Source organism: Arachis ipaensis, chromosome B09 (assembly GCF_000816755.2).
Source record: "Arachis ipaensis cultivar K30076 chromosome B09, Araip1.1, whole genome shotgun sequence".
Classification (NCBI taxonomy): Eukaryota; Viridiplantae; Streptophyta; class Magnoliopsida; order Fabales; family Fabaceae; genus Arachis; species Arachis ipaensis.
In genome coordinates this window covers 89,172,566-89,190,897 of record NC_029793.2, presented here as the reverse complement: position 1 = coordinate 89,190,897, position 18,332 = coordinate 89,172,566, and the positions used below count along the sequence as shown (strand labels likewise).

Sequence of the window (18,332 nt, the reverse complement as noted above, 5' to 3'; positions counted from 1 at the left end):
TGCCAATTATTCTGAACTTCAATGGATAAAGCGAGATGCCAAAACTATTCAAGAGGCAAAAAGCTACAAGTCCCGCTCATCTGATTGGAGCTATGTTTCATTGATATTTTGGAATTTATAGTATATTCTCTTCTTTCTATCCTATTTGATTTTCAGTTGCTTGGGGACAAGCAACAATGTAAGTTTGGTGTTGTGATGAGCGGATAATTTATACGCTTTTTGACATTGTTTTTAGTATGTTTTTAGTATGATTTAATTAGTTTTCATTATATTTTTTAGTTTTTAATTAAAAATCACATTTCTGGATTTTACTATGAGTTTATGTGTTTTTCTGTGATTTTAGGTACTTTCTAGTTGAAATTGAGGGACCTGAGCAAAAATCAGATTCAGAGGTTGAAGAAGGACTGCAGATGCTGTTGGATTCTGACCTCCCTGCACTCAAAATGGATTTTCTGGAGCTACAGAACTTCAAATGGCGTGCTTCCAATTGCTTTGGAAATTAGACATCCAGGGCTTTTCAGCAATATATAATAGTCCATACTTTGCCCAAGTTTAGATGACGCAAATTGGCGTTGAATGCCAGTTCCATGTTGCAGTCTAGCGTTCAGCGCCAGAAACAAGTTGCAAAGTGGAGTTCAACGCCAGAAACACGTTACAAACTGGCGTTCAACTCCAAGAATGACCTCTCCACGTAAAAGCTTCATGCTCAGCCCAAGCACACACCAAGTGGGCCCCGGAAGTAGATTTCTGCATCAATTACTTACTTCTGTAAACCCTAGTAGCTAGTCTAGTATACATAGGACTTTTTACTATTGTATTTACATCTTTGGATTATCTCTTGATCCTTTGATCACGTTTTGGGGGCTGGCCTCTCGGCCATGCCTGGACCTTCATCACTTATGTATTTTCAACGGTAGAGTTTCTACACACCATAGATTAAGGTGTGGAGCTCTGCTGTTCCTCAAGGATTAATGCAAAGTACTACTGTTTTTCTATTCAATTCAACTTATTCCGCTTCTAAGATATTCATTCGCACTTCAATATGATGGATGTGATGATCATGACAGTCATCATCATTCTCAACTTATGAACGCGTGTCTGACAACCACTTCCGTTCTACCTTAGATTGAATGGATATCTCTTGGATATCTAATAAAGGGGACCGAGTCCGAGTTATTAGTGTCTTCGTGGTATAAGTTAGAACCCATGGATGGCCATTCCTGAGATCCGAAAAGTCTAAACATTGTCTGTGGTATTCTGAGTAGGATCTGGGAAGGGATGGCTGTGACGAGCTTCAAACTTGCGAGTGCTGGGCGTAGTGACAGACGCAAAAGGATAGTAAATCCTATTCCAGTATGATCGAGAACCGACAGATGATTAGCCATGCAGTGACAGCGCATTGGACCATTTTCACAGGAGGATGGGATGTAGCCATTGATAACGGTGATGCTCTACATAAAGCTTGCCATGGAAAGGAGTAGGATTGATTGGATGAAGGCAATAGAAAAGCAGAGATCAGAGGAACGAAAGCATCTCTATACGCTTATCTGAAATTCTCACCAATGAATTACATAAGTACCACTATCCTATTTTATATTTTATTTATTTTCATCCACTATAATTTCTTAATACAATTTAATCCGCTTGACTGAGATTTACAAGGTGACCATAGCTTGCTTCAAGCCGACAATCTCTGTGGGATCGACCCTTACTCACGTAAGGTTTATTACTTGGACGACCCAGTGCACTTGCTGGTTAGTTGTACGAAGTTGTGAAATAGATATAAGATCATGAACGTGCGTATTGAGTTTTTATCGCCGTTACCAAGGAATGGAATGATCACGATTTCGCACACCAGTCAACCTCTTAAAGAATGGTGTAATTGTATATGTTATTGTTCTGGACAAATAAGATCCTAACAGACTAACAATTAAGTAAGAATTTGATGTTACGAGATAATGCCAGAAACGTCATAACGGTTGTACCACTAAAGCTGAAACCGTCAAATTCTGACAATAGTAACGTGACATAAAAGCATTAGAGGCTGAGAAAATGGCACCCCCAAATGGCAGGTGTAAAGGGAAGGATACACAGTGGGTAAAGACACTTGTTCCATATCACCAAAAAGCACTACTAACTTTAACATCGAAGTATTTTGCAGGTTCCCTATCCGGCCTGGTTTTGTGCATGCTAAAGTTAGGATTTCTGACCTTCTCACCTCACCAGTTCATAAACTCACTTCTGGTACGAACATTTTGTGCCGTCTATGGAAAAATCCTACTTCGCTAAGAATCATGGCCGAGCATCGAATTCAGTCCACAATCAATTTAGAAACTCAATTGAAGGGCCAACACCGGGAGGACAGACACGAGACTGAGGTTACACCAAGTCATGAAGAAGCTCCCCTCGGCTATGAAAATCCAAGAGCCCCTAACCTGGAAACCCATCACCAGAAGTTCATCATTTTTCTGGCCTTGGAGATGACTATCACCACGCCATGCATGAAATGCGACATCGGGTACAAGAGTTGGATCGTTACCAATTGGAACTTGAACGATGGTTAGCGGAGCACTCGTTGTCTAGACAGTCTCATTCTCGAAGTCGTCCAGCCAGGGAATGCGAAGAGCACTACGTCACCACCACTACGTCACCACCACTATGTTGAAGCAAAAATAGAAGAAAAATTTCTAAAAAAATACAAATCCTATAGCTACAGCTAGCTCAAAACACAACACAAACAGTCAAAAAACAAGGAAAACTGCGAAGAGTGGGGGGCAAATAGTAATCATCAACTATTTTGGGGAAATAGTGGTTCCGTACTATATTGAGCCTAATTAAAGGTAACAAATATAAAGGTAATGCGAGGAAAAGCTTTGAATAGACAACGTCAGAAGAGGAAAAATAGAACATGGGCAATCCCCCTAGTAAAAATATAGAAAAGATAAGGAAGAAGCTTCACTAACCTTTATCAAAGACTTTTGAAAATTCCATTAACAAGCACCAGTAATCCTCCCTAACGTGATGGAGAGTACGATAGCAATGGAAAATGAGGCAGAATGCGATGGCGATGGAAAGTGAGGTCGAAAAGGGAATCTGAGCGAAAGACGCTCACTGGGAGAAGAAAGAGATGAATAAGAAGTGATGGAAAATGAGGAAAGAGCAAACGGAAGGTAGAGTGAAAATGAAAAGTTATTTAAATTCAAGTTAATGTTGCATTTATTGTTGGAGAGAGAAATCAAAAAATGGGCTGACGGTTCGTAGAACGAGAAAATTACAACTACTTCAAAAGAAATTAAGAAACTGTTCAGTTTTTTTAATAAACTTCCAGAGTCCCAATTTAGAAATAGGCCCAACTTCATAAACTGGGATACCCTTGACAAAAAGGCTAAGGTCTGGCAATCCGAGTTGGGGGCACTGTTCTGGACAAATAAGATCATAACAGACAATTAAGTAAGAATCCGATGTTATGAGATAATGCCGGGAACGTCATAATGGTTGGATCACTAAAGCCGAAACTGTCAAATCCTGACAATAGTAACGCGACATAAAAGTATTAAAGGCTGGAAAAATGGCAGCCTCAAAGGGTAGGTATAAAAGGAAGGATACACAGCAGGTAAAGACACTTGTTCCATATCACCAAAAAGTACTACTAACTTTAACATCGGAGTGTTTTGCAAGTTGCCCATCCAACTTGATTCTGTGTATGCTGAAGTCAAGATTTCCAACCTTCTCACTTCACCAGTTCGTAAAATCACCTCTGGTACGAACAACTATATATATCATTCATCATGTGTCATGGCTTATCTTATACATACATATCTATTAATCCACATCATCCTGTTGTCCATACATGGATTTAAATATTTTTTTCTTTTTCGTTTGTTTCTTTTTTCTTGGTCTCTTATTCTTTATTTATTATGTCTACTGAATTTTCAAATTTTTTGTGTCCTTTTTTTGGCATCTTTTTTCTTTTTATGTTATTTTTTATTTTTTAGATATACTCAATCTCTAAACTATAATAATTCAAAATTTAAATTTTAAATGGAAAATTAATTTAAAAAAATACTTATTTTTATATATTCTTTCATATTTGTTTTTGCCCTAATTTTTTTTCTTTTACTCGACTTCTCTTTCTTTCTCTAATACTTCTTCTTTTTATTGATTCTTTATTTTTATTTGTTTATTCTTCCCGAGAACCTTACTCGTGTGTCTTCATTGCCAAAAAATAGAAAAATCAATTATGCACTATATTTTTTTTATGCATTGTCATGTTAACATTCAATTCACTCAATCTTGCTCTCTTCTGTTACGAGCTTGATATTGAAGAAGGAAGAAGGTGGAGAATATAATCCATGAATGCACTAAGATAGTTGATGCTACTATACCTGATGGCTCCACTGTTTAAGAACATGGTCGTAATTGAGAAGATAATAGTGATAATGGTATGAGTTACGGTGGTTAATGAGGTGGCGACCATTATGGTGGTAGAGGAGGCTAATAAATTTAAATAGTGAGATGTATATAGTTTAATTACAAATCATATTAATTAAGGTTAATACACAATAAAATAAAAATATAAATTAGATTTATTATAATGATTGAGAATTAGTAAAATTTTAGCCATTAAATGTCAATTTCTAAAAAATTCAAAGAAGATACTTTTTTAAAACATTTTGAGAAAAGAAAAGTATGCATACTAACACCAAATGCGCTACGTCAGTATTTTTGCCAACAGAATGCTACCTGTTATAAGATAACATAATATAATGATATTATTTATAGGATTTATTCCTTAATGATATTTGATGAGAAATTAATTCAAATAATGAGATGTATATATTTTATTTATAAATCATATCAATTAAGGTTGATACTCAATAAAAGAAAGATATATATTAAATTTATTAGAATGATTGACAATTAGTAGAATTTTAGTCATTAAATGTCAACTTCCATATAATTTCAAAGATGATACTTTTCTAAAATATTCTAAGAAGAGAGAAGTATACATACTAGCACCAAGACATGCCATGTCAACATTTTTGGCGTTAGAATACTATATGTTGTCAGATAATATAATATTATATGTTTTATTTTTTAATGGATATTTGATTAATTAATTCAAACAATGAGATGTATATTTTATTTGCAAATCATATTAATTAAAGTTGATACACAATAAAAAAAGATATAAAAAAATCCAATCTATTTCACCAAAGAAATATGCAATTTACCAATTGCCAACTATAGTAGCATACATACACCAATATACAAGATCTGATTTACCCTTTTTTCCTTTAATTCTTTGAACACGCGTAGAATATATTTTTTCTCTATCACATTGGCGCGCCTTATTTTCTTTGGCTCCATCTACTCACCTTTTAGGTCTCAAATTTCAAATTCCATCATCATAATCACTCCCTCTCAAATCATCTTTTTACGTTTCACTCAATCACTCCTCTCTCCTCCCAAATTTCACTCTCCCACTCCTTTATTCCTCTATTTTCTATATACCACGACCATAATTTTTTATTCCACGATATTGGTGGGTTTTTAACTAAGTAGGGTTTAGAAAATAAAATAAAAAATAAAAATAAAAAGAAAGTGGCTTTTAGGCCATAGGTGAAAGAGAGAGAACATTTTGAAAAACACTCTCATTTTTTAACCAAACAAAACAGAGAGAGTGAGGGTTCATCGTCGAAGAGAAGAAAAAAATTGGGAAAAAAGAGCATTGTCATTTTAATCTGATTAAACTGGTAAACTTGCTCCATTTCTTATGAAATTTTAGTATGTTATTCCTGGTGTAGAGATGAACATTAGGATATAACTTGCTAGTTGTATTGCCTTTTCTTTTGTCTGATTTGAAATATCCACTTTGTGGAGGGTTTATGTTGATTCCATTAGTTTTGATGATGTGTTTTGTTGATTGTTAAGATGCCCTAGTGCCACTAGGAAGACTGATTATGTACCCATTATTTTGATAGTGGAAGATTTTTCTAGACTAGGTCTTGTAGATTTTTTGTTCCTCTTTTGGGGGTTTTTTCATGATAAAATTCTATTATTTAATTTCTTCCATTATATTTGCTGCTTGGAGTATATTTGGTATTACCTATTTAATCATACATGTTGTGAAAAAATTATTTTTTGGTGCTTCCGCTATTAAATAGGTTCTTATTGAACCTCAATTTTTCCAACAAAGTGGTATCAGAGCCTGGTTGTTTATCTCTGTGCTGATTAAATAGAGAAAAATACTTATGGGCCAATTATGGCCAAATTAAATTCCCAATATTATTCAATTTGGAAGACCCTCATGGAAGATATGTTATATAGCAAGAACTTGTATGATCCTGTGGAAGGGAATAAATCCAAAGGTACTAAATCCGATGCTGAATGGAAGAAGTTGAATTGGAAGGAAGTTGTTTTGATTAGAGAATGGCTTGATCTTAGCATGTATCCACATGTTGACACCGAAACAAATGCCGAGAAGATATGGAAGAAAGAATGTGAAAAATAAAGCATTATTGATTAGGAAGCTTGTCAATATGAAATATATTGAAGGTAAATCAATGCCGGAGCACTTGAGTATTTTTCAGGAGACAGTGAATTAATTAACAAATAATGAAATCACTTTGAATGATGAATCGCAAGCTTTGTTGTTGTTGAGTTCTTTGCCTAATAGTTGGGAAGTTTTAGTTGTGACATTGACTAACTCAGCTCCAAATACAAAGTTGACGTTAGCAATAGTTAAAGAGAGCATGTTGAATGAAGAAGTCAGAAGAAGAGAGTGAGGTTTGATTAATGCCTCCTCCCAGTCAGAAGAACTTGTTTTAGAGTCACGGCGGAGAAGTCAAAGTAGAAAACCTCACAGTTCTGACAAGTCAGAGAGTCGAAGCAAGTCAAGAGAAAAGTACAAGCCAAGAAAGGAGTTCATTTGTCACCATTGTGGCAAGTCGGGACATATCAAGAGGTATTGTAGGTTCTTGAAAAGAGAACAATTAAGGGAAAGAAACAAAGATAAAGGAAAAGATAGAGATAAAGAAACTGCTGCTATTGTTTATGAAGATGTTCTTATCACATATGATGAAAATTATGTAAATCTTGTCTGTGATGATTCCACTTGGATTATGGACTCTGGTACCTCATGTCATGTCATTTCGAGGTGTGAATTTTTCACTTCTTATACTACCGAAAATTTTGGCAAGATCAAATTGGGAGATAAAGGAGTGTATATGATATCATTGGTATGGGTGATATGTGGCTTGAAACCAACATGGGATGCAAGTTGCAGTTGAAGAATGTTACGCATGCGCTAGATATGCGGTTCAATCTTATTTCAGCGAAGACATTGGATCAAGAGGGGTATTGCACTTCCTTTGGTAGTGAAAAATACAAGATTACCAAAGGGGCTCTCATTATTGCTAAAGAAGACAATAGTCTCACTACTCTCTACCAGTTGCAAGCAAAGTTGTGCAAAGAAGAGGTGAATGTAGCTAATGATTCTTATTTTAATTTATGCCATATACGTCTTGGTCACTTGAGCGAGAAAGGACTAAGCGTCTTAGCCAAAAAGCACTCACTTCCAATGAAAGGTACAACTTTAAATACTTGTACTCATTATTTTGTTGGAAAGTATGCTAGAGTATCATTTCGTAATTCTGGACCTCATAGGAGATCACATATTCTAGATTTAGTTCACACTGATGTTTGCACTATGGATGCTAAGACACTAGGCGATAGATCATACTTTGTTATTTTTATTGATGATTATTCGCGGAAAGTGTGAGCTTTTATTTTAAAATCTAAAGACCAGGTGCTCGGTATCTTCAAACACTTTCATGCAAGTGTTGAAAGAGAAACAAAAAAGAAATTGAAATGTGTTCGAGCAGATAATGGTGATGAATACAGCGGTTCGTTTGAAGAGTATTATAAAGAACATGAGATCAAACTTGAGAAGACGGTTTCTAAGACTCCTCAACATAATGGAGTTGTAGAGAGAATGAATCGTACTATCAATGATAGAGTCAAGTGTATGCTCTCTCATGCAAAGTTGCCTAAATCCTTTTGGGGTGAAGCGATGAGGACTGCGGTTGATCTGATCAACCTTTCTCCTTCAGTTTTACTAAATGGTAATGTTCCAGAGAAAGTTTGGAGAGGGAAAGATGTCTCTTATAGTCACTTGCGAGTGTTCGAATGTAGAACTTTTGTTTATATTCCAAGAGATGAAAGGTTTAAACTTGATGAAAAGTTAAAGTAGTGTATCTTCATGGGTTATGGTCACGAAGACTTTGCTTACAGATTATGAGATCCGGTGAGCAAGAAAATAATTAGAAGTTGAGATGTGATTTTTCTTAAAGACCAAACTATTGAAGACCTTGAGAAGATAGATAAGTCAACAATAACTATTAGACGTTCTGCTGATGATGAACCTGGTCCTTCCACAAGACCTCCTGTTGATGGGGTTGATGTACAAGTTGATAATGATGGTGATTATTTGCATGATGAACCTACACCTCAACTTGAGGTGCCAGATGCAGAAGTTCCACTAGATGTTGAAGTTCCACCTGAACCACCAGTTGAGCATGAATTGAGAAGATCTATCACTACAAGAAACATCGTTAAAATCGACGGCAAAATCGATGGCTAAGCCGTCGATAATATTAAAAATCGACGGCAAAATGGACGGTAGAGGTGGTCGCTATTAAGCTTGTCGATTTTTCAAATTTCGAATAAAATCGACGGCTTGCCTAGTCGTCGATAATAATTTAATAAAATCGACATCATTTCTGTCTATAATATGAGTTTGATAACTTTACCTTCTTACTAAAATCGACAACGCTGTCGTCGATATTATTATATAAAATCGACGCCTTTTTTGTCGATATTCGATTCAATAAAATCGACATCATTGTCGTCGATAATATTATTATATAAAATCGACGTCGTTACTGTCGATATTTGATTCAATAAAATCGACATAAGTGCCGTCGATTTAATTATTTAGATATCGACAAATTTTTTGTCTATATTTTTTTGTCTATTTTAAATTTAAAAAGCGACAACGTTGCCGTCGATTTTAATAGCTATATTTTTTTAATTATTTTTTCTATTTAAAAAATAGTAAACAATTAATACAAATAAACTTTTAAATATAGAAATAAAATTTATATAGGATATTAGATAACAAGACAAATAAACTTTTAAATATAAAAACAAAATTTATATTAAATATTAGATAATGAATTTACAAACTTATTAAAATAATAAATAATCCTCTAACTATGACTTAAGACGAGATAAATTTTCACAATAACCCTTTTTTTAGTCAACTTAATTCTTAACGAAAGCACTAATATATTAAACTACAAAACTTTAAAAGAATCATTATTACAAAAATTAACTATTATAGTTGAAGGATCAAATTTCTCTAAAGTAAAAAAGTTAATAAAAAATTACCAAAAAAATCTCATGCTAACATATAGGATATAGGACATCAATTTGACCCTAACTCCTGATTCCTGACCTGGAATGTACTCTGCAATAGGCACAGCAGACCCTGATGGTGGCTTTAATCTGTACCACAAAATGCTTATTGATATAAGAGATTAATTTTGCAATTTGTATGTTATTTTCCAGTATTAGCATATAAAAAAAATTTATCTGGTTAAGGACTATCCAAGATCACAGTGGAGCACATAATACCTCAGTAATGATTCAAGCATGCTTCTGTTTGAGAAAATGCATCTCTTAGAATTTCTGAAGCATCATGAAGTGATAAAATTCGCTCCCTTTTTTATGAATCCAATAATATATTAGCAATTATCTCAGGAAAAAGTTTGAAAAAGAAAATTTGAGAAAAATTAGTAATATTTCATATACTAAAAAGAGCAAGAACCATGGATCAGGATATAAAATTGGCCTCCACTAAAATTTAAACACTAACTTGCTTGCGGATTTAGCAGCCCCATCGCAGATACCAAATAGCCCAAACTGCAAATTGTGCATTGAAGTGGGTTAGCTCCACTCCCTATATAATTGTGAGAAACAAAATATTGAAGGAATGCCATGAATATATACAGAACCTGATCCAGCCCAGGCAGAGGCCATTGATAATAGCAAACATCTTCCATAGCAAGCTGTTTTGCTCCTCTACGCAAAGCCATGGGATCTGATGCCATACCAACTCCAAATGGAATGCGTTGCTGATTTTGTGCAGCAACATGAACCTGCCATACAATAAAATAACATAGAAGTAAGTATAGGATTGTTTTACAAAAAAAGCAAATGCCATAATCTATGGCATCCAAAAATATAGGCACAACTGCATGCTCACTCCAAGTATCACCATGATAATGTAAACAATATAGCACGTAGATTGTATAGTGAAGTTTCAGTTAAAATTGAGATTTTTGAAGATCATATACAAGAATCTGCTTTTTTCTGAACAAAGAAAAAATAATCACACATAGCCTAATTAGTACCCCATTGTTAGGGGAGGCAGTATATTGGAAGAATAAAAACTGCACTCTGACTCAATCTAAAAGGAAACTACAGTATGATTCAGCTTAACTAAATTCTATATTATAGAGTATAAGTCACCCCTCAACACCAATATAAACTTTAATTTGTTTGTGAAAAATTATGGATGATCCATTAACCACTACAAAGATTTATATATTTCAGCGAATAATAAAATGTAGATAATAATTGTTCCCACTTGAATCCATGAGTATGGTCTATGTACACCAAATTAGGGAGGGCTCCATCATATTCATCAACTTGAAATTCAAGTGGTCGTGCAATGCATCATAATATAGGCTATATCTTAAGAACTAACTGAATAATTTAATTTTTATTCGTATTTTCTGGCATTGAGCAATGATGTTAAATTGCAACTATTATCCTATAGCATGAGAGGAAAATCCTGCACATCTTCTCAAATATATATTATTCTCTATACTAAAGTTTAATTGATGCATGCAAAGTTTTAGTATATGATTCAAATCTCAAAAATTAAAAAAACATTAGCCATGGACAAATATAGCACATCATAAGTGTAACTGACCCATCAGTTTCGAGCAAAGAAGGAAGTGGTCCCTTGAACATTGGCAAATGAAATGAGGATCGATCAGTTGAACAAGTTGACTTAAAATTTAAAACTTGCAGATGCTCCCCCGATAATATAGCAGATTTGACAAATTAAAATTTATAGTCAACATTCAAAGGCTCATTCTGGAATGAAAAATAGGTGCCTGAGGTACTTGGAAACAAGTTTCTTCTTGAATAGTAATCATAATGATCCCTGAAGAATACAAGGTTAAATCTCAAGTGAAAATGAAAAAAACATTGAAGCTTTAACAAGCTAAATATCTATGGACCTACCTCATCAAGAAAACATGTCTCTTCATCAAACAATACAATCAAGGATGAACCAGTAAGTCATGAAGTTTCAGTTTGAAGATAACATTCATATACATAAACTTACAATCAGAACCTGTTGACTATCACGCAAAGCTCTTGAGAAGAAGGTATCTGCTGTAAATATAAGCCAGTCAAGTTCAAAATTTCCAAGTGGTACCTGCAAAAGAAATTCATGTGCATATAAAAACAAAATGCAATTGTGAAAGTTGTAAAACAGAACTTCTCAATAAATTACTTCCACTTGAAGAACAATTAACCAATTTACAGGTTAACGATGTGCATCAAGTTTTATTGAGTTTTTACTCGTGACTTAATTAACAAATTTAGATTGTCAAATATTCCTAAACTGACAATGAGCAGTAAAAATGAATCATCTATTTCTTTTGTAGTTTTTTCAAATATGCCAAGGATTTATAGTGCTTACATGGGCATATCTTGAGAGAGCAATTCTCTCATTTAGCCATTGGCCTGATGCAGCACAATGTTGCATTCCAATTTTTTCAGCAACTTGTTGCCATCCAAGAATCTACAAAGAGCCAAAATTAATTAACATGTTGGAAACTAAACTAGAGGTAGCAAGATATTTTTTTACCTTGATTCTCCTAATAGGACTATATGTTCCATGGTACCTATTTTGAATGTGCTTTAGTGAGCATATCCAAGACCAAGGAGAAAAGATAGAAATAACCGTTAGTGCGGTTCTAAGTATTCTAAAAACAGAAAGCAGAACCAAAGATTACAGGTATATTATATTTTAAGTACGATTATAGTAATCTGCGAGTTTTCTCTTCATTTCGAACAGAACCCCTGCCAAGTGTCTGAATCGAATTTCCACCCTTCTCTGTGACCATCTGCTGCCTTCCAATGGCAGCAGATCTGCTTTCCTCCTGAGAGCATTATAGTGAACAAACTCATGAAGAATGCAAGTGGACAAGTATACATAATACAAATTATTACCAGAAATTAATAAGTTTAAAAATTTGTTTGGAAAGGAAGACATCATTAATAATCTTAACTTAGAAATTGGAATGTAAATCACTTGAAACATTTCATCCTAAAATATTTCAACTGAACATAAAAACTTAAATGCTTGAATCACTGTGGTAAGAAGCATTGAGGATCATCATGTACAACCATTTCGATATGTTATTTTCCAGCAATGTATATCATGATCTCCTTCTACTCTCTCATCCATAAGCACTCATGCTATGCCATTAACAAAAAATAAAATTTCCATAAATGCAGTTAATCAATGTGCTTAGTCCTTTATTCTGAATGAATCATGCTGAAGCAAAATCTGTACCTCAGCAAATGAGTTGAAGTTGTTCCATGAAGCAACAGGTTCCATGCGTACCTTTATTTGCTCATATGCATCTAAAACCGCTGCTCCATACATATCAGAACGACAGCTTCTGCCGTTGGAGAAGAATTAGGAACCTGATTTTGTAGCAAGCATGAGTTGAATCAGAGAGAGTAACTAATTTTGATTGAAGAACGAAAGAGAGAGAGTAACTGATTTTGATTGAGCACGGTCAATTGAAGGCAACAGCAACAACGGCACAGAGAGACGAAGCAATTGATGAAATGTGATGAATTGATTATGTTAACTAGGTTTCAGTGATGCGATTGTTATTAACAGACGCAAATTCAAAATTTCAATATCAAAATAGTAGATACAACAATTGCAAAAATAAGTATAATAATCAGAGAGACTGAGAGGAACTTACATGAACAGGATGGCGCGGTGGCGGGCTCGGCGGAGGAGGAGGAGAAGAAGAAGAAGCTCTGCTCTCCGACGGAGGACGGCGGGTTTTCTCAATTGTCAGAGAAGAAGAAGCTCTACTGATCTGCTCTCTGCCTCTCTTCGTGACGGTGACTTCGTCTCTGGTCTCTACTCTCAAGCATTGGAGAAGAAGAAGCAGCAGCAGCTTCACTCTGAACTTTGAGTCTATGGAGGTTTGGGGTTAATGTTTGGGAAATTGATTGAAACGAAGGACGCGGGTAATAAACGCGGGCTTAATTTTTTGTTGATAAAAATCGTCGCCAAATTCGTCGATTTTAGTTAAAACAAAAATTAACATATTAACCGTCAATTTTATATAATAAATTTATAGCGTCCATCCTATTGTAAAAGAAGATCTCCATCGTTAAAATTTATCGACGGCAAAAATTGTCGATATTATAATTATTAAAATAGACAACAGATTAGTCGATTTTAAAGAAAAACAATTATTGAAAGTTGCTAAAATAATAGATAGCATTGTCGTCGATTTTAATATTTTATTTTTAATAATTTCTTGTAGTGAGATCGACACTGTTTCTGTCTATAATATGAGTTTGAGGATTTTACATTGTTACTAAAATCGGCAACATTGCCGTCGATATTATGATATAAAATCGACGCCATTTATGTCGATTTTAATTTGAAAAAAGTAACGCCTTTAGCGTCTATTTTATACATTAAATCCACACCATTTATTTTATTTAAGAAAGCAATCTGAACTGTTTAAATTTATCGACGGAAAGGTTGTCGATATTTTAAATATAAAAATAGATGCCAAGTCCGTCGATTTTAAAATAAAAGTATTTTCGCCCTCCGGTCCGTTGACAATATGACGATAGCTAATAGGGATTTAATGCATCATAAAAAAATCGACGAACAGACTGTCGATTTTATTATTTTATTTTATTTTATTTTATTTTTAAAATATCGACAGCAAGCCATCGATTTTTTGCGTCGATAAATACGCTTTTTCTTGTAGTGTATTAGAGAGCGACATGCTTCTCAGAAATACTCTCCTCATGAGTATGTGATAAACACTGAGATTGGAGAGTCAGAGAGCAACTAGAAAGCTATGTCTGATGAGCATAAGGAAGATTGGTTGAAGGCCATGCAAGAAGAAATGAAATCCTTGCATGAGAATCATACGTTTGAATTGGTGATGCTACCAAAGGGTAAGAGAGCATTCAAGAAAAATGGATATTTAAATTGAAAACGGATGAAAATGTCTCACGGTCAAGGTACAACGCTCGATTGGTTGTGAAAGGCTTTGAGTAAAAGAAAGGTATTAATTTTGAGGAGATTTTCTCTCCAGTTGTGAAGATGTCCTCTATTCGAGTTGTGCTTGGATTGGCAGCTAGCTTGAATTTAGAGGTTGAGCAGCTTAATATGAAGATTGCATTCCTTCACGGTGACATAGATAAATAAATTTATATGGAGCAACCAGAGGGTTTCGAGATTAAAGGAAAGGAGCGCCTTGTATGCAAGTTGAAGAAGAGCTTATATGGGTTGAAGCAAGTGCCAAAGCAGTGGCACACGAAGTTTGATTCCTTCATGAAAGATCATGGGCATAGTAAAACTTCTCCTGATCATTGTGTGTATGTTAAGAAATTCACTGATGGTGATTTTATAATTCTCTTGCTTTATATTGATGACATGTTGATTGTTGGTCATGACATTAAGAAGATTGAAAGTCATAAGAAAGACTTGATCAAATCCTTTGCTATGAAGGATTTGGGTCCTGCAAAAAAATCCTTGGCATGAGTATCACTCGTGACCGGAAGAATAGAAAACTGTGGTTATCGTAGCAAAAGTATATTGAGAAGGTTTTAAAGAGGTTTAGAATGAGTAATTCCAAACCTGTTGGTACTCCACTTACTAGTCATTTCAATCTGAGTTCGCGACAATGTCCTACAAGTGAGAAAGAGAAGGTAGAAATGAAGAAGATTCCATATGCATCTGCAGTTGGCAGTTTGATGTATGTTATGGTTTGCACCAGGCCAGATATTACTCATGCCGTTGGAGTTGTTATTCGGTTTCTCTCTATTCCTAACAAGGAACACTGGCAAGTAGTGAAGTGGATTCTCAGATACCTTAATGGTACTTTCAAAGTTTATTTATGCTTTGGAAGTGGCCAACCTGTATTGGATAGTTGCACAGATGCGGACATGGCTGGGTATCTTAATTCAAGAAAGTCTACTTCTGGGTTATATGATGACTTTTGCAGGGGGAACTGTGTCGTAGTAATCTCGACTTCAGAAATGTGTTGCTTTGTCTACTATAAGAATACATTGCTATTGTTGAAACTTCTAAGGAACTCTTGTGGACGAAGAAATTTCTACAAGAGTTAGGCATCAATCAAGAGAAGTTTGTGTTATTTTGTTAGAGTGCTATCCATCTCAGCAAAAATTCGACATTTCATTCCAGATCAAAGCACATAAAGGTGAGGTATCATTGGATACGTTAAGCGCTTAAGATGAAGTCATATGCACTTGAGAAGATCCATACTGATGATAATAATTCAAATATGATGACTAACAGCTTACCTGCAACGAAATTGATTCCTGCAAAGAGAAGGTGTGCTTGGTAGAACAGTCTATTCTCACTTAAATTGGTGAGGGAAAGATTTATTAGTGGACCCCTAACTAAGTGGGCCCCACAAGTTAGAAATAAAAAATAAAATAAAAATAAAAAGAAAGTGGCTTTTATGCCATGGTGAGAGGGAGAGAGATTTTTGAAAAACACTTTCATTTTTAAAACAAACGAAACAGAGAGAGTGAGGGTTCATCGTCGAAGAAAAGAAGAAAATTGGAGAAAAAGAGCATTGTCATTTTGATTCGATTAAACTAGTAAACTTGCACTATTTCTAATGAAATTTTTATATGTTATTCCTGGTGTAGAGATAAATATTAGGATATAACTTGTTAGTTGTATTGTCTTCTATTTTGTTTGATTTGAGATACCTACTTTGTAAAGAGTTTATGTTGATTCCATCAATTTTGATGATGTATTTTGTTGATTGTTGAGATTCCCTAATGCAGTTAAAAAGACTGATTGTGTATCCATTATTTTAATAGTGAAAGATCTTACTAAATTAAGTCTCGTGGATTTTTTTCCATCTTTTAAAGATTTTTTCACAATAATATTCTGATATTTAATTATTTAATTTTTGCCATTATATTTATTTTTTTTTTTTTTTCGAAGACTGATTGTGTATCCATTATTTTAATAGTGAAAGATCTTACTAAATTAAGTCTCGTGGATTTTTTTCCATCTTTTAAAGATTTTTTCACAATAATATTCTGATATTTAATTATTTAATTTTTGCCATTATATTTATTTTTTTTTTTTTTTTCTTGATCCTCAATTTTCCCAACACACGGGACACGTAAGAAGGGTTGTGTTTGAGCCACGGGCCATGCAACGGGGGAGGTAATCGTGTCCATGGGTTGTGCAAGGAGTGGGAGGCAGCGACCACCATGACGGGATTAGAAGTGGTTGTTATGGCAAGGGGAGGTGGTGGCACGGTGGCGAGCGTGACTGCTCCGTTGTTAATGGTGAGCGGGTTCTCGAAGGGACCACAGGGCGAGCTTGCGATGGTGGTTTCAAGAACACCAAAGGTCTGGTTGAAGTTATAATCGATCTTGATGAGTATTTTCTCAAAACTACTGATTCTGGTTCACAAATTTTGTTGCAAGATGTGTTCTATCCCTCTTTCTCCCTATATATATATATATATAGCTTTTGATATCAGCTATCGTGAATTCTATCGGTTTTTTTTTTCTTAACTAGCCTGTGATATGAAATCAAGGGTTTTGAAACCAATCCTTGCCACGTTTATGCTTAAAATGCGGTATAATGATTGTGTTATTGTAATCTCGCTCTCTTTTGGATAATGTAGTATCTAGTCGAAAACAAGGATTTTCAGCACATTTTGTGTGTTCTAAACATAAACATAGATGGAAAGCAGAAGATTATGTTTGCTATAACCTTCATCAAAGGTATCGTAAGGCAATTCACCAACATCTGTTGCAAGAAGGTCGATATCCGCATGAACAAGAGTACGTTGCCCTCCTCCTTTTATGTTGTTGGATAAAAATAATTTATGGTTTGTAAACAATAACTTACCAGGTCGTGTATATGATATTTATCTTACTAAGGGTTGAAATACAAGGATGGCAAGTACTCTCAGCCTCTCAGGTAGTGACCAACGTCCTTGACATGAAGCTCAGGGATGACTACTTGGAGAGACTCAAGAAAATCAGGTCTCACTCATAATTTCTTATCTGATTCAGATTGAATATTTATTTAGAACATGTGAATTTTACATTGTGCTGTTTTGTTAGATTATGGATAGGGATGCTAGTTGTTTGTTTGTTCAATGTAATTTTGAATACAGTTGAATACAATCTCTGTTTAATACTGTGCTAACATGATATGAAATAGACCAGCCGACCAGTTGATTTTGATATTGTTTGCTTTTGGTATGGTTTCTGGTTTAGTTTTTAACAACTTGTTCTTTTCATTTTATGATGGTGTGATTGTTTTTACTATTCTTGTTATAAATTTTATGGGGAATGTTAGGTAAACAATGACTATCTTGAACAACATGAACAACCACCAATCAAATAAAAGTATACTACATCTTAATTTAATGCTACTAATTAAATTTAAGATTAATTTACTCTTTTAACCCTATTAATTCACATTGTTCAAAAATATTATGGTTACCTATACTTTTCCAAATTTTATATAGAGAACAAACTATCCTCCTTACCTAGTAGATACATTTATCTGAATCTTCATCTTTTCAATTTAGTTCAATGACTTCTTATTAATGTGTGTTTAATTCAACTATCCTGCATGTTGTGATCTAAAATCTAATTGCAGATTTTAATAGGTGGTAGTCACTTAGATAAAGACGTCTAAAATATCTTTTTTTTAAAGATATTTTTTAGTAATTAAAATTAAATACATATAATCAATTAAATTGTATTATTTTTGTCAAAATTAGGTCAGATAAATTAATTTATATTAATCGAAAAATTAGTAAATTAAATTTTGAACTGGTCTAAATTAATATATTTTTTTTATAAAAAATGACTACAATACTTCTATTATAGAAAATGACTAT

At 34.2% G+C, this 18,332-nt stretch overlaps 1 protein-coding gene across 8 annotated transcripts; it reads right to left on the bottom strand.

Moving 5' to 3' along the window:
• On the bottom strand, positions 9,314-13,454 carry LOC107619117 (protein phosphatase 2C 70-like). Of its 8 annotated transcripts, none has more exons than XM_021111034.1 (10): positions 13,146-13,454; positions 12,722-12,930; positions 12,011-12,061; positions 11,843-11,944; positions 11,492-11,575; positions 11,380-11,399; positions 11,063-11,299; positions 10,080-10,223; positions 9,700-9,987; positions 9,314-9,570 (listed from the first exon to the last, which is right to left on the bottom strand). In XM_021111034.1, exons 2-7 carry the CDS (start codon positions 12,812-12,814, stop codon positions 11,197-11,199), a joined length of 453 nt encoding a protein of 150 aa, XP_020966693.1. In that variant the 5' UTR covers positions 12,815-12,930; positions 13,146-13,454; the 3' UTR covers positions 9,314-9,570; positions 9,700-9,987; positions 10,080-10,223; positions 11,063-11,196. The 8 variants fall into 8 exon arrangements, 3 of the variants coding, with proteins under 3 accessions (XP_020966693.1, XP_016176826.1, XP_020966694.1); XM_016321340.2 differs by having other exon boundaries at positions 12,722-12,855; positions 13,146-13,452; XR_002353778.1 differs by having other exon boundaries at positions 11,063-11,575; positions 12,181-12,855; positions 13,146-13,451.